At 43.6% G+C, this 25,880-nt stretch overlaps 1 protein-coding gene across 2 annotated transcripts in view; it reads left to right on the top strand.

The window, feature by feature from the left end:
* Positions 1 to 25,880, top strand: part of WWP2 (WW domain containing E3 ubiquitin protein ligase 2) — a 127,210-nt gene that overhangs the window by 8,704 nt on the left and 92,626 nt on the right. For both annotated transcript variants that reach the window (XM_036750360.1, XM_036750361.1), the window contains exons 2-5: positions 6,657 to 6,741; positions 8,837 to 8,984; positions 9,301 to 9,422; positions 24,970 to 25,107. In XM_036750360.1, coding sequence (XP_036606255.1) covers positions 6,672 to 6,741; positions 8,837 to 8,984; positions 9,301 to 9,422; positions 24,970 to 25,107 — 478 coding nt within the window. In that variant the 5' untranslated portion in view covers positions 6,657 to 6,671. The remainder of the gene's footprint in view (positions 1 to 6,656; positions 6,742 to 8,836; positions 8,985 to 9,300; positions 9,423 to 24,969; positions 25,108 to 25,880) is intronic.

Consider the following 25,880-nt stretch of genomic DNA (forward strand, 5'->3'; position numbering starts at 1 on the left):
AGTCCATTGGTAGGGCCGTGCTCAAAGGCTTTCTAGGTGGCAGGCCCTGCCCAAGCTTGCATTCTGTTGGTGTGGCCTTTGAAGATTTAGGGCCCTCTCCCTGTCGGGTCTTTAGCAGAACCAGTGTTTCATAAATGGTTAGAGCAATTCCATTTTTTCCATTAAACATCTTTCATTCTGGACATAGTTTTACCTGGTTTGGGAAAAAACACGATATTCCTTGTGAATCCAAGATGGTGATGGACTCTTTCCCAATTACAGACTTGTCTCCAGTTTAGGGCTCGCAAGGTGCTTTTGTGTGTTGAGCTCTGAAATATTTCTGAGTTTTATTTCCCTGTCCTGACCCCTCCCCCTCTAATCCAAAAGAGAATTCTTGGGACAGGACAATTTCATAGGATTGGGTTAGCATTTGTTTTTTTGGGAGGTCTGAACAAACTCTTTCATCGAACTTTCTGCAGCTCGCCTCAGCGGGTAGTGAGTTCTCTATCCCTAGAGCTATTCAAGGGAAGGCTGGATAACCAATTGCTAGGGATGTTTATTGTAAAAGGTGATTCTTGCTTCGTTATAGGCTAGAGGACCTCCCAAGTTCTCCCTTCCACTTGGAGCTCCTGTAGATTTTCTGAGTTACAGGGGAGCTTCTTTTTTTCCAAAAATGATAACTAATAACACCATCATGTTTATCTATTTTAAGATTGACAGAGAACTTCCATAGTAGTTTGTTTTTGCATGTGTAGAACCAGCATGATTACATTTTAAAAGCTTTTTTTTTTCTCTCTCAGCTTGGATTAATGCAAAAGAGATTACTCCCTGGTAATTTGAAAGGGCCAGCTATTGGGTTGTTATCAAGGAGCAGACTGAGGAGAAAATATCCACAATGGGAAAGTCACTTGTGTAGGTGGGCCACACCCTCCAGGTTCTGCCATTGTTCCTAGTATGGGGCATAGTCTTGTTATGGGGGGCAGCTACTTTGCCTCAGTGCCAACAGTGTGAATTTTGTAGGAGTCATGTGCCTTCCCATCCCATATTCATTTGTAATGTGTATCCCAAGCAGAGAAATCTAAGTCAAAGAGTTGGTGGGGACATGTTTATACCACTGTAGGTCCCTTCCTTTTTTCTGACCTCTCTGATGCTAGGCTGTGGCCTCACTTCCTCATACTGGCCCAAAACTGGAAAAGGGTCATAAACAACACCACCTAATGAGCCTGGACAGGCCTGCAGTGGCAGAATTAACATTTTGGAAGAAGAACATTTGCCTGTTATCTATTCTAAAGACATGTCTTTGTAATCCAAAGCTTAAAAGAACACATGCAAACTTGGTGCTTCAGTAGTCAGTCAGCAAGCATTTATTAAGTACAAATGCTGGGGATAGAAAGAAGGGCAAAAATAGAGTCCCATTCTAATTGGGGAGCCAACATGCTGATAACTGTGGACATACAAGACACAGTGTTACACATGGTCATCTCCGAGGATGGAGCTAGCAGTTTGGGGGACTGGGAAGGGTCTGTTGTGGGTGGTTGAGTTGAGTCTTGAAGGAAGCTAGGAAGGAGGAGGGGGAGTATTCTAGGAATGACAGCTAGCCAGTCAGTCAGCAAGCAATTGTTAAATACCACCTGTGCATCAGGCACTATGCTAAGTACTGTCAGTACAAAGAAAGTCAAAAATAAGTCCCTGCCTTCAAGGAGCTCACATGATGGAGGGGACAACATGCGGATAACTATACACATAGAAGATTAATACGGTGTAAATGGAGGATTATCTCAGAGGAAAAGTCCTGGCAGTGGAGAAAGGAAGAGAATTGCACACTTGCCCCCTTGTGTCCTCTGACATTGCCAACCACCCTGGTGCAGCATACTAAGTCTGAGCTATTACAGTGGCCTCCTGGTTGGTCTCCTTGTCACAAGTCGCTCCTCACTCCAGTCACCTGTCAAAGTGAGGTCTGACCAATCTAAGCTAGTCATATCCCCCTACTCAGTAGGCCCCAGTGGCTCCCTATCACCTCCGGGATCAAATTTTAAATTCTCTGTTTGTTCTTCGTTCTCAAAACTCTTTATAGCCAGCCCCCTCCCTACTCCCCTTTACTTTTCCTGTCTTCTTATACCTTACTCACACTCCTACCTCCATCCCAACCCAGTGACACCAGCTTCCTTGTCGTTTCTCAAACAAAGCACCCCATATCTTGCAATTCTGGACGTTTTCACTGTCTGCCCCCCATGCCTGGAATGCTCTCTTTCCTCACATCCACCTCCTGGCTTCCTGGCTTCTTTTATATCCCAGCTAAAACCCTGCCTTCTACAGGAAGCCTTTCCCAATCTCGCTTAATTCTGATGCCTTCCCTCTGTTGATTATTTCCAATTTATCTTCTAAGTAACTTGTTTGTACATAGCCATTTGCATGTTTTCTCCTTCATTTGACTGGGAAAGCAGGGACCTACATTTTGCCTTCCTTTGCATCCTCAGTGCTTCATATAGTGTCTGGCACGTAGTAGGCGCTTATTTTTTTATATTATTTTTTTCCCCAGTTACATGAGTAGGTGCTTATTAAATGTTTCTTGAATGAGCTGAGTCTTGAGGGAAGCTGTGGAAGCCAGGAAGCCAAGGTAAGGAGGGGGAGCTGGTAGGAGTGAATGGAGTTAGGAGAGAGAGTGTCATATTCAAGGAACAGTAAGAAGGACAGGCTGGATTTTTTTAATATATTCAGGGGAATAAAATATAAGAAAGCTGGAAGGATAGGAAGGGGCCAGGATGAGCCTAGAAGTACTAGAGAGCTGGTGGAGTTTGTTGAGGGAGGGGACGATCAGACCTCTGCTTTAGGAAAATCACTTTGGCAGCTGAGTGAAGGAGAAATTGGAGTGTGCAGAGACTTGAGGCAGGGAGACCAACCAGCAGGCTAGAGCAGTAGGTCAAGGGAGGAGTGATGAGGGCCATATGGCCGGAGAGAAGGGGACAGATAGGAAAGATCTCAGAAAGATTTGACAATAGGTGGGGTAGGTAAGTTGAGTGAGAGGGAGGAGTTGTGGTTGATGCTGAGGTTGCCAGCCTGGGTGACTGGGAGGATGGTGGTGTCCTTGGTAGTAACAGGGAAGCTGGGAAGAAGGGAGGTTTGGGGCGGGGGGGGGGGGTGGCGGAGATAACGAGTTCTGTTTTGGACACGTTGAGTTTGAATTGCCTACAGGACATCCAATTCGAGATGTCTTGGAGGAAGTTAGAGACGCATGTCTGTGGCTCAGTAGAGAGACTAGGGCTGGTTATATAGTGCGCAGCAGTGAGCATTGGACTCAAGGGGGCTGATGAGATTGCCAGGTGAGATAGCCTCATGGAAGATGAGAAGAGGGCCCAGGACAAAGCCTTGTGGGACACAGACAGTTAGTGTCCATGATGCTGCATGTAGGAGGCTTGAGAGGGAATGAAGAGATCTGGAATAACCTCCACGAGGAGTGGGAAAGTGAACTCAGAGATGGCATTTATCAAGGTTGCCTCACCCAGAGCCCCCTGGGACGCCTCCTTATGGTGCAAGGGTGAGTCTTTGAAGTAGAACATAAGCTCTAGCCATTCCTACCAAGCTGGAAGGGTTGGGTTTATGGAGTGAGGGTGGGCCTAAATGTCTGTTGTTCAAGGACCAGTCTAATGAAATGTGTAGAAGTATTGGCTGCTGGGTGATGCAGTGGACAAGAGAGCCAGGCCTGGAGTCAGGAAGACCCAAGTTCAAATTTGGCTTCAGACACTTAGTGGCTGTGTGGCCCTGGGCAAGTCACTTAACTTCTGCTTGCCTCAGTTTCCTCACCTGTAAAATGGAGGTGATAATAGCACTCTTCTCTCAGGGCTATCGCGAGGACCAAGTGAGATAATAGTTGTAAAGTGCTCAGCACAGTTCCTGGCACATAGTAAGCACCACATAAATGTTAGCTGTCATTATCATCAGTCTCTTTAGTCACATCATATTATGAAAACACTCATTTACCAAAGCAGGCCGGAGCTGGCGCTGGTGGGAGTATTCTCCAACCCCATAGACTCACAGACCCTCAGAGTGTTGAACCCACTGATAAAGGGCAGGATTTTGTCTCCTCTTAATGTCATTCTTCCTAGTTATTATCAATCTCATTGGTTGTCTTTTTGGACCAGAGGAGTCAATCAATTCTGAGTTGTCATGGAAAGAGACTTGGAAAAAGGAGCGGGCCTGGCGACTGGGGAGCCGGCCGAGGTGGGAGGGAGATCTAGGGCCCAGGCAGGCCTGCCTGTGGTCACATGTCCTTGTGACCTTGGGCAAGTTACTTAATCTCTGAGCTCTCAAAGACTAAAAGTTATAAGCCATGTGCCAGGCTGCCTTGGTAGAGGAAGGTTACTCGGGGGTGGGGTTTTCATTATACCAATGAAATCATAAGACTTGTCCCTAAAAAAGGAATTGGAGTCAAGAAGAAGCCGAGGCTGAGTGTTGCCTTTACACTTAGCAGCTGTGTGTCTAGGAGCAAGTCTCTTACCATCTGTGAACCTCAGTTTTTCCATCTGTAAATTGGGGAAAGCCCTTCCCTTACAGGGATCAGCAACAATGAGACTGCCTTAAAGCTCCTTATAAATGACAGTTATGAGCATTGCAATTACCGTGGTTACCACGGGCTAAGTTTTCTGTACTGTCACATCCAGGAGAGACAAGAGTTGAGCATTTAATTTCTGTGGGGATTTGGGGAGAAGGAGCTGAGGCTAAAATGCCTGCTTCTTTCTCGAATAGGTCTTCAGATAACAAGTAAGTTTGCGCTCCTGGAAACTGCCTCTAATGAGGTTGTGTAAGGCAAGAAAAGGAGCCAGCTTAGTGGTTATTGCATTTCCAGCTTTGAAGGCCTTTGGGAGCATTTCCACCAGTGGATCTCCCTGCAACCCTGACCCCTGAAGCCTTGTGGGATTTGGGCATGGTAATATTTCATCAACTCATTTCAAACTCAAGGATCCAAAGCCCCTGGTGCAGCCCTTTGTCTGCTTCAGAAATTGAGTTAAGTTGTGCTCCTTTTGTTCCGTATGATATTTTAGAGGTCACTACTGCCCTTGTAGTTGAGCTAGAAGTAAAAAGTTCCCTGTATTTTAGTCCCGAAGAAGTGGATCTGACCTAGGAGATCAGAGTGCCCTGATTTTCATCAGCTGTGAACTCTTTTTCCAGGTCCATTTCAGTTGGCTCTAGAGAGTAGAACACAGGTCCCCACTAAAGGTGGTACTGGCATTCTTGGGTGAAGCCCAGGGATAGGAATCATGCTGTACCACTGCTCAGAATCAGACCTGGATCAAAGATCATGTACAATGAAACCACAGGAGCACACGAGGCTATGGCTGATGACGTGGTGCCCTTAGAATAACACGGGGGGCAGCACGTTGATTTCAGCAAAGGTTTGTGGCCGAGTAGTGTGAAGATCAACCCCGACTGGACAGGAACATGCCGCCCACCTCCTGCCCAGGGCAGGGCAGAAGGAGCTGTGCTCTTTTGGACTTGACCACAGTGGGGATTTGTTTTGTTTGACCGTGCTATATGTTAGAGTGATTATGTTTTTCTCTTAGCATTTGTGTGTATGTGGTGTTTAAGGGGGAAGAGAGGAGCTAGTGATAGTTACCAGGGAAAAGAAAGAAAAGGCGATCACTAAAATGGCTTTTCAAATGCTTAAAAGAGAACTGAAAGAAATTCACAAGGAACCAGATAAGCTATTCAGCTTTGAAAGTAGCAAGGTGAATTTATTATATACTCTAAAAGAGCAAGCTGAACATGAGGGGTGTCAGATTCAAAAGAAATGGATACCTGAGGGCTGCATCTCACTTTAGAAAACCACAAATCAACATTATCTGTGTTGTAGTTTTAACAAATTTATTTTGTTAAAATTTCCCGATGACATTTTAGTCTGGGTTGGGCTATACTGGGCAGTTTTGCCGGCAGCATCTCTGCGGTACGTAATAGAGGTTGGCAACTTCGTAGAATCCTCTTTTTCCATTCTACTTTATATGTAGAAATGTTTTGCTGTTGTTGTTTTGTTGGTGTAAAATTCAGAATAAAAAATGAAAGAAAAGGCTCATAGTGGCTAGCGTCTTCCCTGGCTAGTGTGCTGCTCACATCTGGGCTTTCTGTCTGGGGCTTTCTGAAGTGGCATCTTCCAAAGTTCCTCTTTTTCTCCTGGACACAGCATGGCATGGCAAACAGAGTCCTGCATTTTGAATCACAAGACCGTGGTTTCTTATCCACTTACTTGTTGCTGCTTACAACTTGTCTGAGTGTGGCCAAGTCATTTCCCATCTGGACCTCAGTGACCTCAGTTTCCTCATTTGCACAATTAGGGAGTTCAGCTACAGGATTGCTAGGGTCCCTTTGAACTCCCAAAACCTCCAGTATCTCAGAGGAATCGGAGAGTGCATTGTCAAGCCACAATTCAGAGGGTCTCTGTGCCAGGATGAAAATGCCCCCTCCGCGCTCTTCTTCCCTGGATACTTGTGTGAAGGTCGCCCAAATCTGAGCAGCTGTCAAATCCACCAAGTCCACAGCAGTCCCTGGTTGACCCAGTTCATTTTGCCACTAATGACCTCTTGGCTCTGTCCTACTAAATCTCCATTTTAAAACTGAGTTCTGTCTCTGGTATTTCCCCTTTTCTCACGCGAACCCTTTCTAAAGCTTGTTGATTTGTTGTCTTCCAGTCTCATGGTGATGACATGGCATCTGCCAGCTCCAGCAGGGCAGGGGTGGGCCTGCCTTTCGAGAAGTCTCAGCTTACTTTGAAAGGTGAGTGAAACTCGTGTTTGTCTTGCTGAGGGCCAGTGACCTGTAGCAGGAAGGAGAACCTTTTGCTGAAGAGATATCTGGCATTGTCTTGGTCAGAGAGTACTAGCCTCTTTGAACTTAGCCTTCTATTGGACAGTCCCAGTTGTTGGTTAGAACTGTTGAAGAGGAGACTGCATCTCCCCGAAGTGGGTACCCCGCCTTGTACAGTTGTCCTATTCATCACCTGTAGATCTTCCCCCGAATAGTCTCAGAAGAAGGTAGGAAGGCTAGTTTCTTGACCTGAGAGCAGGCCCAGCTCTGGGCCCACACCTGTGGAATGATGGAGACAACATTTAGGGGTTGATCTCAGGCCTCTCAACAGGGCCATCTCTGGCCAAAACTATATTGTAGTTTTCCAGGTTTATCATCAGTGCCCCAGAGTTCCATTTCCGATGTAGTCTCTGAGAGGAGCTGGTTCAGCAGGGCATATGGAAGGCTGCCTCCACCAATGATTTCATCCTTTAGGAGACCTTGGTGTGTGCCAGACCCAAACGTGCCCCTCTACTAGCACCCTGTGAACTGCTATTTTTTAATGAGAATATAAGGTTCTTGAGAGCAGGGCTTTTCATTTTTGTCTTTTTGTCCTCAGTGTCTAGCCCAGTGCCTGCTATGTAGACATTTTTAGAACATTGAAGATCCCACTGTTTTTACTGTTTCCTTCACACAGTAAACATTTAATGAATGCTTGTTGATAGATAGGCTCCTGAAGGTCATCCCCGTGTTGAATCTTAGTATCCGGCATTTCTTGTTCTTGGAAGAAGATAATTTGATGACACTAGAAATAGAAATTAGTGTTACTGGAGAGTAGGTATGCCCTTCTCAGGTACTTTTGTTCTTTTATTGAGACTTGCTTTGGGTATTGAGTTATTGTCTTTTAGGAACAAATTTAACTTCTTCCTGTTAGCCAGCCCTTTGGCCTTTTTGAGCTGGGCTCTAGTGGAAGGAGCACTGAAGTCTGTCCTTTGCTGCAGACTGGCTTTTTGACCTTGGGAAAATCTTCCACCTTGAAGCCTGTTTCCCCATTGGTAACATGGACGCAATACTGTAGGTTACTTATCTGACAAGGTTGGCGTGAGGATGAAATGAGTTCACTAAATTGCTTCATCCGCTGAAAAGTACCATCTCATTGAGTGTAGTCATCGTTGAGAAGCTTTGCTCCCCATTGGTCCATCACTTCTGGGTGCCTAGACTCCCCATCACCACTAGGTGGCGGCCGTATCCCTTATTTGCGCCCCTCTTTCCCCCCCACCAGCCCCAGGCACCTTGTCACTTTTGAAGTCAAGCTTTGGCTCTCTCTCACTCCTGGACTTTTCTTTTCTCCACTTCACTGGTCTCATGTGAGATTTTAAGCTTCTAAAATAGGCAGGTATTTTAGAAAACAATCTTGTAATCAAGAGGTATTTATTTATTAAGCATGCATGCGCCCTGTAAACTTGGTCCTCTGGGTGATGCTACCTTTTCTGGTGGTGGGATAGCAGCCTTAGAGGTGTCTTGATGCAAGGGAATCTCACCATATAGCCACCTAAGAGATCTCAGTGAGAGGGAGAAGATTATAAAATTCTTACAAATCCTTACAAAGCAATACGTATGCCAAGAGCAGAATGATGTGGAAAATGTTTCCTGGTCCCAGAGTCCTGAAGTGTTTTTAAAAAAGATCCATACAAAGGGACCACAGTAATAGAAAGCTTCTAATTTAACTGGGATCTTGACAAGCCTTGTTGGGAAGGAGTATATGTGCCATTGTGGGTCAGAGAGATAGTGCTGGGCACGCCCTCTGATTTGTGGGTACTTAGGTGGAAGACAGAGAAGACTGAGGGGGTCCTGTAATCACTACTCAGAGTATTCTTGTTTTTCACGGTAGATAGTACTTGCTTTGATTGTTGATGGCTCAGGGGCTGAATTCCCAGGACAGCTAAGATATTTGCTTAGCTTTATGTTCCATGAATCCTTAGTCTCCCACAGCCAAGTGAGTTTCAGAAACTCTACCCCCGAGGGGTATGAAGGAGGCCTTGGACCTGGCTTTGATGACTCCCCTTGTCTCTCTTTTTCTGCACAGTGGTGTCAGCAAAGCCCAAGGTGCACAGTCGCCAGCCTCGAATTAACTCCTTTGTGGAGGTGGCAGTGGATGGGCTCCCCAGCGAGACGAAGAAGACTGGGAAACGGATTGGGAGTTCTGAGCTGCTCTGGAATGAAATCATCATCTTGTAAGAGAACTTTTCTGTCTCTAGAAATAGACATATGGGAAGAGAAGGAAGCCCTTGTTGGAGAGCCTGGTGTGGCCAGCCTCTCACTGTCCCTTTTTTCCATTCTGCACTTCTCTTATCAGTGTGTCCGTATCACTGCAGTCAAAAAGTATCTGTTACCAGTGAGGAAATTTCAGGGTCATCTTTGTGAGTGACAAGGAGATCCATTTGTACCCAGTAGGCTTCTTCTCAGGGTTTTAGCACTACTCTCCTGAGCTGTAGGGGTAGCTGATGTGCTTGGTGTGTGAGTGGGATAAATCAGAGATTTGTTTTTCAGGAATGTCACAGCACAGAGCCACTTAGATCTGAAGGTTTGGAGCTGCCATACCCTGAGAAATGAGTTGCTGGGCACTGCTTCTGTCAATCTCTCCAATGTGCTGAAGAACAACGGGGGTAAAAGTAAGTATGGTAAAGGAATGACAGAGGTGCTTTTGATGCAAAACATTATGGGCAGTCACTAAGGCGTGTTCATGCTGTCAGCCTTCAGCTTTTGTAAGCCAAATTTCCCAAGCGTCATAGACAATTCAACTCTGTGGTTAAACTGTTAGCAGCATCAGACAGCCCTAGGACTCTGTTTTCCTCTGATGATCAGTCTAGGACTTTTGGAAGGGGAAAGAATATGATTGTCTGCCACAACAGAATTCAGGCCCTCCCTCTTAGGGCCTTCGGAAGAGGGAGGTGATAATTTGCCCCTGCTGTGGGTTACTTTGGGCTGCTTGAACAAACCCTTTCCCTGCCTGTCTTAGTGGTAGAATAGGTATATGATATGTGGGGAAAAATAGCCCCAAACTTCTTATTTTTAGTTATTCCCCTTCTACTTTTAATCTCAGGCTAGAACAAGATAGCATTGTGTGTGGTAGGGCTTTGCACATAGCAGGCACTCAGTAAGTCATTGCCAAGCAATCTCTTGCTTATGATGTACCTTAATTAGCCAAGGTGCCTCCGCCTGCCTGGAAACACTAACCTAGTGGCTATTTATCACCATTCCTGGCCAGTGGACTGGCCCACAGCTGTGGTATCCTGGCCCCACGTCATAAAGAATTCCATTCAGAGCACAACCATATGTGTTTGTTGTAAGCCACAGCTAGGACAGTGTCAGTCTCGCCTGACGTTTGCCATTCAGGAGCTATTTTCTAAACATGGGACTTAGCTTGAAAGATGTGGTACGGCGTGGAGGTTCCTAGGGAGAACAAAGAGAGTTTACTCAGTTACCTCTTCCCTTCTGACTGGGCTACTGCATAAACTCCCAAGTCTTCTAACCTTCCCTGACAAATGCAGGGATGAGGTTTGTCCTTGGTGGCCTTGGGAACTGTATGATGGCCATTTTAGATCTATGGAAAAATCCCCAAGGCTCTTTGTTGGGGCCCTCTGATCATTTGGGGAACCCATCCTGCCTTTTTAAAGCTGAAGATGAAGAAGGCAACAAGATGGCTCTTAGGAGAGAGATTTGTTGGCTAGGCTTCTCACCGAATCATAGTGTGTCTCCAGATAGTAAGTGCCTGGCACAAAGTAGGCACCTAATAAATGGTTTTTGATCAGTCAATCGATGATATTCCTACCAATTTATGGTCTGCAGTGTGAGGCCTCCTTTCTCTTTGTGTGGTTTTCTGGGCAAGCCTCTCAGCTCCCTGGTATGCACATAATGCTTGTTTGTTTGGAGAATTGGCTTTGCCACAGGAACAAGTAAATCTACTGTGGGCAAGGTTGATAGCCAGTAGTATGCCTCCCTTAGGAAGAGCATGCAGGTGACTGGTTCTCATTGGCTGCTTCTCTGCTTCTCTTAACCCTTCTCTGCCACTTCCAAGAATTGGCTTCCCTTTTTGTCTTTGACATTTTCGTTGATACCTTTTGTTTTTACATCACCTTTATTTCCCATGATATCATTGCTGTCTCTCCCTTCTATACACTTCTGGGCTTGGAGTCCAGAAGGCCTGAGTTCAAATCTGGCCTCAGACAGTTACTAGCTGGGCGACCCTGGGCAAGTTACTTCGCCTTTCTCTGCCTGAGTTTCCTCACCTTTCAGGTGAGGGGTTAAATGGGGATTAAAATAGCACCTGCCTCACCAGGTAGTTGTTGTGAAGATCCAATGAGTTATCTGTAAATCACTAAGCACAGTGCCTGGCACACAGTAGATACTTAATAAATGCTCGTTTCTTCTCTTCCTCTCATCTCTTACAATAGAGAACAAAAGAGAAAGAGCAAAAAAAAATTCAGCAAAACTAGACAAACTGTTATTCGAGTATAGCAGTATGTGTAGTGCTCTGAACCCATAGTCTCCCACCTCTGCAGAGGAGGGAGGGAGAGACATTTCTCTCTCTTTGAGGCCAGGCTTGGTCATCATTACAAAATGTTCTTTTTAAAAAAAATATTTATTGATAACCTTTTGGTTTTTATCATCTACATTTCCTGCCATATCCCTTCCTTTGCCTCTCCCCAGAGAGTAATCCTTTTTTAATAAATAAGAAAAAAGAGGAAGGAAAAACAATGTTCAGCAAAACCAACATAAGGAAAAATTCTGATGTGATATGTAGTGTTCCACACCCATTGTCCCCCATTCTCTGAAGAATTGGGGGAAGGGAAGGTATTGTCCTATATCGAGAGTCAAGCTTGGTTCATATACTCTCAAGATATTCCATTTATGTTGTTTTGTTGTTGACCTTTCCATTTACATTGTCTTCGTCACTGTGTGTCCTATTTTCCTGGTTTTGCTCACTTCACTTTCCATCAGTTCAGATAAATCTTCCCAGGCTTTTTTCTTTTTCATGGTCATCACTTTTAAGGTGCCATAATGTTCCATGCATGTACCACAATTTGTGCAGCCATTTCCCCTGTCAATGGGCATCTCCTTTTCTTTTTTCCCCCAGTTTCTTGCTATTATAAAAAGTGCTCTTTTGAATATTTTGGTGTATATGGGCTCTTTCTTTCTGGCTTTGAACTCTTTGGCTTATATGCCTAGCAGGGAGAATCTCTGGGTCTGAGGGTATGGATATTTCAGTAATTTTCTTTCTATAATTCCAAATTGCTTTCAAGAATTGTGCTCACTTCCTTACAGAAAGCAGTTCACAGTCACCACGACGACTGACGTCTTCCCTATCTACCTGTTAGCAAGCCAGAAGAATAAGAATTGCCACCCTGGAACCCCATTTTTGAAAGCTCGCTGGCTGAGTCTTGCTATGGGGTGTTGTATGGGTGGCTGGGTTTGGTAGTGGGGTGTACCATATTGGAATATGATGGAAATGGTACCTTAATTAGACAGGGTACTACTGCTCACTTAGAAAAACAAACCCTATGGATATTTACTGCTGTTTGCGGTCTGTGGTGTGGTCCATAGCTGTGGCTTTCTGACTTCATAAAGCCTTCTATTCAGAGCAGAGCTGTATGCAGCGATTGTAAGTCAGAGAGAGGTTTGCTTCTGTCTCCGCTGATGCTTGCCGTCCTGGAAACATGGGAGGGGTAACGTCTTAGAGAGAAGCGTTTAGGGGCCTCCTGTCTTTAGAGAGGGTAAATAGCAGCCCTCAGCCTAAACAGGAGATTGCATTGATCAGTTCCATGTTGGGTTGGACAAGAGTTTTGGGGGAAAATTGTCCCTAATAATAACTGGCTTTCTAGAATGCTTTAAAGTTGTCAGACCATTTTCCATGCATGATCTTACATGATCCTTACAACAACCCTGTGAGGTAGGTACAGGGATTATTATCCCCATTTTACAGGTGAGGAAACTGAGAGAGTAAGTGATGTGTTGTCGTTGGAGTTAGATTTTGAATCCAGGTCTGCCTTCCTACCAGTCCACTACTCTATCCACAGATTTCCTTATCTGCCTCTAGAAAGGGGTGTCAGTTTTCCTGTCATGATCTCTGTTCCCCATGTAGGTTTTGTATTTTGTGAGTATTAGATTCAGTGACATGCAGTTGAGCTTTTATTAGTGTTTTTGGGTCACATTGTGTTAAGAAATTCTTTAAGTGAGTGGACTGATCTGTCCAAAGCTGATTTTCCCAGCTAGGATCTGGGTGATGGCACTTTGCCATTCTTACCTGTAGCTTTTCGGCTCCACGAGGTACAATTGGCCTTTTCATTAGTCCCACTATTCCTCTGCACTGATGGAAGATGACTGGAAAAGTCAACTGGCTGTTTATGCCGATTTTTTTCTCATTGAGGTTCTCACTAGAAAAAGCTTTTGGATTTTTCCTTGGCAGAGCAAATGGCGATGGCGAGTTTTCTTAAAGTCTTAGAAGTACGCAGTGGCCGGCAGCTACTGCCTTTGTGCTGGGACATCTCCCCTGCCTCTGCCTCCAATGGGACTTGATGCTAGGCTCTGGACTGCAGATGGAGACTACTTCCTGGGGTCTTCTCTGCATAGGAGCAGCTTTGGGCATGGGAATGAGTATTTGAGCGGGGATGTTGAATTCTTTCTGCACTAATGGCAGGTAGGTCTGAGAACAATTTGCATTTGCTAAATATGGTGTCCTCCATAATAATATGAGTAATGACAAGTACCTCCCATTTCTGTATCACTGTATGCTTTGTGAAGTGTGCATCTAACACTGGGAGGCAGGGCAGTACAGATGTTATCATCATCATTTTGCAAAGGAGAAAACTGAGAGTCTTTGAGGTTAAGTTGACTTGTCCATGGTCATACAGTTAGTAAGTTGACAGTATTTGGATCTTGTATTTGGAGCTTTATCCACTGTGCTGTTCACCATGTGATCTCCTTGCGGCTGCTGCCAGATTTTCCTGTTTTCAAGTAGAAGGATGTGGCCTGAGGTGCATTTCTACAGGCCCTGTCTTTCTTCCTCTTTGTGTTGCTTCTCTGTCTGTCTTTTTGTCTCTTTCTGATTCCAGGTATCCATTTCCTAGTAAGAAGCAAAGGTTCATTTGTATCTGTAGGCATGTTCTATGTGTTCAGGCCAGATTGCAGGTCATGAGCTGTACAGCTATACCTGTTATCAAGACCAGGGGTCCTTATCTATCTGAAAGAGGGGAGGCCATGTGCATATTTAAAAAATAACTTAAACCTTTCTTTTTCTTTTTAATACATTCAGTTTTGACACCACAGAAACTCCCCAGCAAATACACCAGCATCACCACCTCACTGAGTTACATCCCCTGAAAACAAGTCAGCTTCTGCATGGAATCATTTGGTTGTGATGGCTACTATGTGTCTCTTTGCAGTTGCTAATGGAGAGAGAGGGAGGGTGTGTGCCTCAGCTTGGACCATATAGTTACCATGTTTTCTTTTGTATCAGATGCTCCCTTTGCTGCCTCTTAATGTTGTCTTTCTTTATGTTGTTGTCTTCATTCTGTGTGTTTGTTTATCCTGCATCAATTTGTCCAACTCTTCCCATGTTTCTCTGAATTCTTCATGATCGTCATGCACTTTTGATTTTTTTTGGTCCAGACCTGTGGCTTCATTCCTGCGAGGGCCCTGGAAATCCCTTCTACTGATGGAGGTCATGAGCCCGTCTATAATTTTTCATCTTAGGGAGTTGAGTGGGAGCCTGAAAATTTAAGTGACCTGACTGACCATGGAACTGTGAGAGGCCAGGCTCGAACCGTATTCTTCCCAGTTTTTCAAAGCCAGCATTCTATTAAACCATATTGCCTTTCTTCCTTTTCTATCAGGATAGTAATTTTCCATTACACTCATGTGATAGTTCAGCTATTCCTCCACTGTACCCCTAAACTTACTCTAATCTTCCTGTTTAATATAAATTAAACTTTTAATCCTCTAAATCTTTAAAATGGGAGTAGAAATAGAGGCAGAAAATAGATCAAACTCTCCTTTCCTAGTCTAAGCTTGCTGCTATTTTATTTCCTATCATTCCAGCTCGGTGGAGGCGGGGAAATCAATCAGTCATCATGAATTAACTTAACATCTGCACTGTGCCAGGCACTTGGGCATAGGGGAAGAGGGGGACTATATCTCTTAGCTACTGGAGCTGGTAGGAAGGTTTGGCTTAAAGGTGTTGTTAAAATACCTCTGTGTGTTAGAGCTGGGCCTGAGGAGCTCGTACCCAAGAGCAGAAACTGCTAAATCAATTTCTGAAGGACCCATAACCAACGTGTTATATTTATAACTCTGGAAACTATTGAGATCCTGTTGTCTCAACCCCAGGACATCCCTAAAGCACTAGCACAGCCACACTTGTCTCAGTAAGGGGGAGGTGGCCTTGGAAGAATGAGAGACAACTCTCCGGGGACATCCTTAGCCTTCGGACTGGGGATGCAGGAGCTTGGTTGTGTTGTTGGCCCCTTGATGCAGCCTTAGATGGACTGTGTGCTGAATCAGACCACTGGAGCCCCATTGGGCTCTGCAGCGTGCTCGAGTCTGCCAGCCCACAGCTTCCAAATGAAAGCCTTTGTTTTATTGCACTCCGATCGGGTTGCAGTTACATCAGCGGCTACTGTTTCTTGATTGGCACCAGATGCCAAGGTTGTTTTTTTTAACAGCCTCTGAAAAGCGCCTTGTGTGTTTGCTTTGCATCCTCCTGCACCTCAGGCATACATGCCCAAGCCAGAACCTCAAGGAATTCTTTAAGAAGCCAACAGCAACCCCACCCCCACCCCCAAACTCCTGAAAGCTGCATTTGGACCCATTTTGGGACTTTGGTGGCAGAGGAGGAGAGCTGTTTGAAAGAAAAGCTTCTTTTAGTCATGAGTCTTAAAAAGCAAACACACAGGCCCCTGAAATGAATGTTAAAACAAGCCTGCTTTCTATGTCTCAGGCTCTAAGGTTGCCTTGTAAAATCTCACTTTCAGAAAGGAAGAAAAAGTCCTGTGCTAAAAGTCCTCTTCTTCCCTGTTCTTGGCCCCTTCTGCATAGCCTGGGATTTAGCTTCAGTATTTAAAGTGATTTGTAAGTGCATCAGCTTTGGAATGGGCATAATGACCACCAGAATGATTCAATTAAACCACATGGAACGTACAGGCAAATGTCCCCGATCCCATCTCTGAAAGTAGGGAATGATTCTATAACTAAAAACACAAGCTATGGTTGAGATCATCTTCCTTTTTCTTTCTGCTAAAGGTTCGAGGTTAGCAGGGTTTCACCCTTAATCCCATGTTTTAGCTCACCAGAAAGAGAGGTTTTTCTCAGAATGAACAGCTTTCCAGCTTTTGAGTGGGGTCCCATTTGAAAGAGAATGTTCTTGATCCTTGCATACAGAGAATTCTTTTAGGGTTTTTGAAAAGTCAAGTCTGGAAAGTGGCAAAGATGTCAGGCGAATTTGTTCCTGGGTGGAACTGTTGAAGGAAGAAATAGAAGGGTCCATCCCCCTTCTTTCCAACACCATTTGATTTAATATTGAGGAAGAATCCACAAACTGAAAGGAATCTTAGAAGTCACTAAATCAACCCCTTTTCCTACGTATAAGAAAACAGATCCAGAGTGGTCAATGACTTGCCCAAGGTCACAGAGTTAGGATTGTATTTATTATAGTAGTCCCAGAGATTCCTTCACTTCTCCTTTCAACACTTAATCTTAAACCTTCTTCTATCCCGTGGTTGGCCAGTAATATATCTGAAAAGGTATTCCAACAGTTGGCTGCAAAACTTGTATTTTCTATAGGACAGTGAATGATGACCTGGCCTCAAATGAGAACCCATGATAGGAGAATGAGGCTGCTCCCTCCCTGGGCCACAAACAGAATGAAAAATTTAACTTTAAGTTATGGTCCCCAATCTGAACCAGCCTTTTGTCATGATGACTGTCTCCTTGTTTATGCCAGCTTTGGGTTATCTCCATGGGTAATTGGGACTATTTGGAGGGTAGCAAGGCTTAAGCTAGGTTTTTACCCTGTTATAGTATTCCTTCATGGTACTCTGTTTTCCTTTTTCTCACTGTCTCCCAAGATGCCTTGAGTACCTTTTTGGGTTCAGTCTTCAGAGAAGGAGAGAGAGAGAGCTACTGTGTGAGTGGAGGGGATCATGATTACAGCCATGTCATTTCTGTAGCCCTGCTAACTGCTGAGGGGCAGAATCACCTTCTGCTTTTCCCAGTGGGAGAGCTCACAGCCTGGGTAGCCAAGCAGAAGTGTCTCTCCAACAGCAGGCCACACCCAGGGCCCTGCATCTTTGCCTGTTTGGAATTCTGACCGTTTTTTCTTCTTCCTAGTGGGACTATTTTGTACTTTGTTGAGGAGGGAGCATGAAAATGAACTGGACACTCACTGAAATGATTACCCTTATAGACTTTGCCTTGTTTCATTTTATAAGACCTGTGATTTTATGAGTGCAGCGACTGATGCAGGTGGACATCTGCCTTAGCAACTTGTAGTCCTAGAGAATTACTGGGGCCCTTGACAAGTTAGGTGACTTGTGCAGGGACACAAAGCCCATTTGTGTAGAGATATTTGATTTTTTGCTGTTGTTCTTAATGTAACCACCAGCTGTTTTTCGTTGTTAAAAACAGGTATTTACTCAGGTGATGTATAGTAAGTACAGCCAATATAAACATCCCCTCCAAAGTCTATGACACACTCTTCCACAAGCACAAGGTAGTGCAAGGGAAAGTGGACTCAGACAGCGCCTCTTGCAAAGGGGTAGCTTACCTCTCCAGGAAGTCCTTTGGCTGGATGTCCTTTCTCTCCTTTGTGGGGCTGTCATGAAGCTTTGCAACAAAACAAAACAAAACCCAATCAAGAAAGATGCATTTATTGGTTTTAACAGGGGAGTAACAAATTTGACTTCTTCGTTTCCATGACCCCTTCCCTACTTCTTTTTTCTGTATTTACCTGGTTTCTTATAAATAGCATCGCCATCTTGATTTACCTAGTTGTAGGCATCATGTTTGTGGGGCTGTTGGCCCTTCTTTCTTTACTCTTCATGCTTCCCATCTATCTTTTAATTCTTCACAGTTGCCATTTTTATAGTGTAATAATATTCCAATATATTCATATAATATAATTTATTCAATCATTTTCTAAACATTGGACACACAGTTTGCCCTCCCTTTTTATTTTTGGCTATTACCGAAGGTGTTAGGATTACTTTGGAACACATAGGTCTTTTTCCCTGTCTATAGTCTCCTTAGGATATCATTCGGGATCACTGGGTAAAAGAGTATTAATATTTTTGTAATTTTTTTGCTTTCCAAGAAGATTATACTCATTCACAAACTCCGCTGACAAGGTATTGGCATGCTTATTTTTTCAATAATTCTACCGGCAATGAATGTTATCATCTTTTACCATCTTTGCCAGTTTGATGAATATAAGATGGTATCTCAGAGTTTTAATGTGCATGTCTCTGAAATTTAAAGTTTTAGTACTTTTTTTCATGTCTTTTTGTAAATTGGGTTTCTTTTGAGAACTGACTCTTTACAACCCTTGATTTCTTATCTATTGGATGATGGCATTTTTATGAGTTTGTGTTAATTCCTAACAGGTTTTTGATTGTCAGACTTTTATCAGAAGTGCTAATTGTAAAGATTTGTTGCAGTCTGTTTCCTTTACAGTGTTTATAGTAATGATTTTGGCGTCATGCAGCACAAAAGGATAGTAGTTAGTGTAGTTTCCTGAGGGCAAGGAAATACAGAATCCGTTAAAATTAGACCTGGTTCTAGGAATCCAGATTAATGAGGTGAGTGGGAATTTCACTCTTCCCTTGGTGAACAGAAGTACTAATGATGCAGGGTAGCAGTGCTGATGGGAACTGAGACTTCATTCAAGTCAAACTCACCTGCTTTTCCCAAAATAATAATAATTTCCTCTAAATCATTCCTGTAATCTGAAATTTGCTAGGGTGTAACAAACAGTGAGACTTACCAGGATAGATGAAGGCTTTGTATCCTGTTTTAAGGGAACCCTCTGTTGGGTCAGCAAAGTCTCTTTGTCTAATGTGACTTGCAGGATAGATTGTAATGGTGACTGGGAGATTTTGATACTGTTTATATTTGTTATTTTTTAAAATAAAGAGAACAGTGTGTGTGTGTGTGTGTGTATGTGTGTGTGTTGTGTGTCCACATACGTTTGGGGTGAAGTACATTGGGACTTGAAGTACATTCATGGCCAGGAGGCTCATGGATGTTTTTTCTTAGTCTGATAGTTCTTATATGTGTAGGGTTGAATTGGCCTTGGCCCTGTGAGATGAAGCTCTTTTCTCAGGGTAAGTTAGTGTAACCTCGTGTGTTGTTAGTCTGCATTTCATCTGTAAGCCGAAATGCTTACGTGTAGATGGCAAATAAGATCAGGACTTTCCCCTTAGGCAAGAGTTTGAAACAAAATGGGTCCTATTGTGGGATGGTGGAATTTGTCTGAGTATCAAGAGTTTGGTGTTCTCAGGCTGATGCTAGTTTGAGGACAACTCAGAGCAGTGTATTTCTCCTGTTAGGCCATGGTTGATGGGAAGACAGATGGTGGCAAAGATGTCTCAAGTATGGCAGGTTCTTATGCAAGTTAATACTGGAGGCCTGTGGCCTCCTTTTTCTGCACCAGGAACATGGCGGAAGAGCATTGGGATCAAGCCATAGGAAGGGGGGAAGCTGGTGAAACTCCAGACTGTGTGTATGATCTACTCTTGTGAAGAACTGGGAAGGGAAAACTACACTGTGTTCTTCTGGTATTTCCTCTGTGCTTTGTTGCCGAGCCGCTCTGGGCATACACAGAGGTTCACAGTCATGTGCAAAATGGAGCTTTTACCTGTTAATAAACACACTGTTTATTTTTTCTTCCTTTTGAGAGGAATATGGGAATGATGGCAGAGTGAAGAAGGAGCCTTGTTTGTTTCAGTAATCATTAGAGTTAAAGCCAAGTAAACCGCATCATTGTCAGTTTCCATAAAGAATCCTTTCTGAGCTGAAAGTTTCAGTACTTGGTTTCTTCTAAAAGTACTGTATAGACTTTTTTTCATGGTGAGGAATGAGAAAAAGGTTGATTTAGAAAGGTTGAATACTAAACATTTGAATGAAATCTTTTTCTTCGTTTTTTGAGTTATGAGAAATCAAGGATAGCATTCCCTTCTCTAAAAGTAATGCATGCATACTTTGGAAGGGAGGGTTTCAAGCACAGCTAAGCATCTAAATAGAAAAATGCTTTCTCACATACACTGCAGAAATCTCGAGTGTTTAGAAATCCCTTGTCAGAGCATAAGCCCTGGATTTCATAAACACATAGTAGTTGTATTGTTATTATATAGTGTGGCTGTAATGATTTACCAGTTGAGGTTTTCCGCTTTTTTTTGTCGTCAGCATAGGGAAAAAAAAAACCTTCAGTGTTGTAGATTCTATCCATCCGTACTTATTAATGCTTTATGGAAACTACACATTTAAACACTACAGTTAAGGAAGGGAAAAGTTGCATTCTAGTCTCTCTCATTGAACATATGGACAGTATTTTTCTGGACGTGAGTTATCTGAAGGCACTGGGGAAAATGGCTGATGTGATGCTTGACGATGTAGGAATTTGGGATCAAGATTCTTGACCCTTTCCTTGGAATTAGAGTTAGGGTGTTTGAACTTGTATTTGGATATGGTTTCATTGGCTTATATTAAGAATCTACTAGAAATTGATTGCTCTTTAGGGGAAAGTGAAGGAATCTTTTGCTTGGCACCTGAGATTCAGGTAAGACTTGAGGGTTTCCACAGATCCTTTTTCCCCTTAATGTGGCAAATTAGGGCGGCAGTGGTAGTTGACCTACTGTATTAGCAAGCACCCTAGCACACTCAGGATGGCCTGCTAGCACAAGTTCTTCGATCTGCTTTTATAAAGGAAAGATAGCTTCAAAGGGGTTAGCAATTAAATAAATGCAGACTTTATTCTATCTAATCTTTTCACAAGGGTTGCTGAACACCAACTCCTATAGCATTCTCCAATTACCCTTGTTGCAGGGGCTGTCAAGAAGGAGGGGAGCAGCTCCCCCTACATCTTGATGGGGCCAGTCGAGACAGACGCAACTTGTGCATTCCCTAAATCTCCTCAAGCCTCAATGGGAGCCAGTTGAGGCAAATACAGATTCCCCCCAAGCCTTGATGGGGGCCAACAAAGGTGCACACACAACATCCTAGCTTGTGCATTTCAACCCTAAAGGTTCCCACCTCACTGACCAGTGCCCACCTGCTTTATACTTACACTCCACCCCTCCAGGGTCCTGACCTTTACAATCTAAACAGGCAGCACCTGGCCCTTACAATTTACATGGGTCGAGGTGGAGATGTTTTGAACCATAGAACTTGTATCTAACACCTGGCACAAGAAATTGTTATGACCATGGATCCTGGAAAACCAAACTCCAGTTTGTGCTCATGCCTACTAGGCTGGTCTTCAGACCTTATTTAAAATAACAAGAGTGCTTGTGAAAAATGTCCATTGTAGAGCCAAACATTTTGTCCATAGAGTAGGCACAGTGTGATAGTGTGTGCACATGTCTTGGAACTTTAGGAATATAGGGTTTTGGGGGGAGGTAGGATGGGTCCTTCCATTTACACAGATAATAAATTATTCTTGCCTTAACAGGTGGTCTTTGTGAGTTGCTTTGGCAGAGAAACTCACTATCCTGTGTCACCCTGGTCCTTGATTGATAACGCACACGATCATTGCTGGGCCTGCATTTGTTAAGACCATCGAGGGCTGGCAGTTCATTGGCATAGCTTTTCAGAACTCATGGTCACTGCCAGCTCACAGTGAGGCATCAGAGGAGGAAGCTAGCAAAAGGCTCTTGGCTGCGTTTGCTCATAGTTTTCTCTTTTTGTGCTGCTTGATATACTATATAGTTGATCTGGAAGAAAGGGAATAGAGAAGAGGGACATCCTGATTCCGGGTGTCAGGGATAATTTATTTTCAGTCTGTTGAGCCCACTTTGCTTTTTCCAAGATTATCTTGGAGTTAACCATTTCAACCACCAACCTTTAACTTAGGAAGCAGGCCTATGCTGATGTCCCAGGCCAGCATAAATTCATACTCTGGGAAGTAACTGAATTTTACCACTAGCTTGGTATTTCCATTTGTATTTATGTCCCATTTTGTTCTGATTGCATCTGATTTCCTCCAACCATTCCGTAAGTTGATCTCCTCTGCTAAAGAGGCCCCATGATTAGAATTGGAGGGTAGTAGATCTATGGGTCACAGTTGAGATGCATAGGCAGAGACTCTAAAATGTTAGTTATGGAAAGTAGAGAATGAGTGTTTTCTAGTCACTGCTGAGGGAGCAATGTGGCCTTTGTTTCATGTGGTATCTGCTGATAGTACAAACAGACCTGGGCCAGACAGACGCTCCCAGTCAGAAGCCTTGGCTAAGGCTGACTCGTCCATGCCGTCAGGCGGATGACTTATACCCATTTGGCATTACTATCATAATTTAAAGGAAGGAGTGCAAGAGAAGAAAGGCTGTTTGTAGAGTCTGTCAGCTTTCCTGCCGGGCTCCAGGAGGAGGACAGCTAATGTTCCTATTTAGAACTCCAGTTCCAGGCTGTGTTTTCCAGCCACACACACTCCTTCTTGGCTCCACTGGGTACCCCAGTCTGTCATTCAACTAGCTAATCACCTTCTCTTAGCCCCATTATGTATCGTATAGCTCCCCTGGCTCTGTAGGGTTGAAGAATGGAAGTTTGTATTCTCAGAGGTTTAATGAAAAAAAAAATACATAATACCCCCTGAGTGAAATGAAGATAAAATGTACTGCACAGGGCTGCACAGTTGCTTCTGGGCGTGTGTGTGTGTGTGTATTATATAAGTGGATCTGGCCAGAAACAGTGGAAAAACAAGGAAGAAAAGCAAAATTAGGGCCATGAGATATCAGAGCCAGCAGAGTTGGGCCAGTGTCATCACTGTTGTGTTAAAAAAAAATAAACAAAAACTCTTCATTGATGCTTTTTACTTTCATACCCATCCCTCTCACCCATTGATTCTTTCCTTATGATCAAGAAAAACAATAAAGTAAAAACACAGGATGCAGCCACTGGGCCTGACAGCATATGTACCCTTCTGTCCTAGAGGTCCCCGCCTCTCTGCCTTCCCAGAAAGAGGTCTGTTCTCCAGGCCCATCAGTGGTCTGTCTGCTGAGGCCAGCCTCTTTGAAGGCTGGGCCCCTTTGGCTCATGTGAGGGGCTGTGAGAAGATGTGATATTATAGATGGCCAGGGAGAGGTTCTTGCTCTGTGATATTTGACTCTTGTCTTTTCAGCTGGGAAGAAAATTCGTCCAAATCATGTTTAGGAGATGATGAGAGAAGATATATAGAAGGAATATATCTATGCATTTTTTATCTATTGTTCCTCCAGTGCTTTTGCTTGGTGGCTGACTAAAATGGATACTACAATGGTATCATCAAGAAGTGTGTTGGAAACAAGTCAGACCACATTGTTTTATCCTCATTGTTGCTGTATCTAGTTGCTGTACCTTAAGGAGGGCAGAGAAAGAGGAAGAGGTCTGCATAAAGGCCTCTAGACTTGCCAAGTTAGGGGAAGCTCCCTAGCTCCCTTTATGGAGTAGAGAGATTAAGATAGAACTTTAGGGGAGAAGGAGGACGGTTGGAAGGGAACTGTCAATCTAATTTGGAATTAGTGGACACTGAAGTTGGAAAATTGTCATTTGAAGACATGTAAAAACGCTTTGACCTAGCAATATCACTTCTAGGGCTATATCCCAAAGAGATCATACAAGGGGGAAAAGGACCCTTATGTACAAAAATATTTATAGCAGCCCTTTTTGTGGTGGCAAAGAATTGGCAATCAAGGGGATGCCCATCAATTAGGGAATGGCTAAACAAGTTGTGGTATATGAATGTAATGGAATACTATTGTGCTATAAGAAATGAGGAGCAGACGGACTTCGTAAGAACCTGAAGAGACTTATATGATCTGATGATGAGTGAAGGGAGCAGAACTAGGAGAACATTGTACACAACCACAGACACACTGCTTCTGTGATGACTAACTTTGATAGACTTGGCTCTCCTCAGCAATACAAGGTTCTAAGACAACTCAGAAAGACTCATGATGGAAAAGACTATCCACATCCAGTGAAAGAATTGCAGAATCTGAGTGCAAATTGAAGCAAACTGTTTGCTCTTTCTTTTTAAAAATTTTATCTTTGGTTTTGTTACATCTTTCTCATGGTTCATTTCATTGGTTATAATTCTTCTTTACAATTTGATTATTGGGAAAAGAAGTTTAATGTGAAGGTATATGTAGAACCACATGCCGTCTTGGGGGGAGAGGAGAGGGAGGGGGGGAGAATTTGGAACTCAAAAACTTGTGGAACTGAGTGTTGTAAACTAAAAAAAAAAATTAATTTAAAAAAGTTAAAAAAAAAGACAAGCAAAAAGTGCTACTTCCTAGAAAATTAGTTACAGAACTTATTACCAAGAGGTGATAGTGGCTGAAGAAATAGCAGTAGAATAAAGAAGGGATTAAAAAAGTTGCATGGATGTAGTATAGTTCCTGGAATGGAAAGGGATTAAGACTGATCCTTTATTATGCTGACATATTCTGCTGACAAAATGAAGACATTTATTTAAATGCCACATTTGCAGATTTTGTTGGTTTGTACAGTGTATTTGCCACGGATACCAACATTCTCCCTTTTGTGCCAGGCTCGTAGATTTGAATTTTCCGAGTGTGCCAGATGGCTATGTTACCCTCCTTCCTTAACTTCGAGAGCTTTCCTCCTCTCCCTCCCCCTCACAGGGCCAAATCTTGACTACTCTGCCCTCATGAGACTCAACCAGTGAGAAGGTGATCATGTTCATTTCCTTCTTCGGCTGGAAGGAATGAACTCCATGAGTGGGATTGTTTTGCCATTGCCCTTGAGGTTCGTGCAATGGATACTGTCTGAAACTTTTCTCCAGGTCTCTTTTTTCTAATATGTCACCTACCTCCTAACCCTTCCTTCAGAGTCCTGTAAGAGAAAAATAGAATTGAGGCAGAAAAGAAAAAGAGAGAGTAAGTAAAATGGGAGGCTTTCAGTTGAAAAATCTTTAAGTAATGGTGAAATTGGTTTGCCTTCTGTCTCCAACAGTGGAGAACACGCAGCTGACCCTGAACCTGCAGACCGAGAACAAAGGCAGCGTTGTCTCAGGCGGAGAGCTGACAATTTTCCTGGACGGGCCAACTGTTGATCTGGGAAGTGTGCCTAATGGCAATGCCGTGACAGACGGTGAGTGCTGCCCTGCTGCACATGGTGGTGCCTGAAGAGGGGAGTGGTAGGGCTTGAGACCCGGGGCGGGGGTGTGCTAGGAGTTTGATTCAGTACCAGGAAGCCTCATTCTGTGTGCCTTTCAGTCAGTCCTGATCCATGATATGGCTTTGGTTCCTGTTTGGGTGAAAGGTACCAGAGCATCTTGGATTCATAAATGAGCTGGATGTGTTTTCTGGTCTCAAGTTTTGTGTCTAAGTCAAGAAACCGATCTCCTTTAATCTGGTTTTCCTAGGACTTACTTGATTGAGGACGAATATAAAATTGAAAAGTAAATGCTTGCTCTTTGGTTTAGCAGCAAAGGTAGTGAGCTATGTTCAATCTTGGGGAATCTCTGGAAATAGCTTCTTCCTCTTGCTCATTTTTCTTCTTCCTTCTGTGCTTATGCCTATGGAGAGATTTGAGGGTGTGCTGTATGAGAACACATGTTCTTTGGAGATGGATACTCAATAGTACAGATACTCATAGCCTTCAGTATTTCAGTGTGTACAGGATCTCCTCAGCATGGCCACTCCTTGATGGAATAGATTGCAGCCCCTCCAGGCTCTCTCATCCTGAGCAGTTCTTTTCTCTGTCTTTCTATAATTCCTCCATAGAGAATCTATCCCACATTCTTGAGGCATTCTTCTGGCTTGCTGGGTAATGTTTCATGGATACTGGCACAGCATTCTGGCTGTTCTAGCTATACAAATCTAACAAAACATGATCAGAGCCAGGAGAGATGAACATTTTTA

The sequence above is a fragment of the Trichosurus vulpecula genome, chromosome 3 (assembly GCF_011100635.1).
Source record: "Trichosurus vulpecula isolate mTriVul1 chromosome 3, mTriVul1.pri, whole genome shotgun sequence".
In the NCBI taxonomy this organism is placed as follows: domain Eukaryota; kingdom Metazoa; phylum Chordata; class Mammalia; order Diprotodontia; family Phalangeridae; genus Trichosurus; species Trichosurus vulpecula.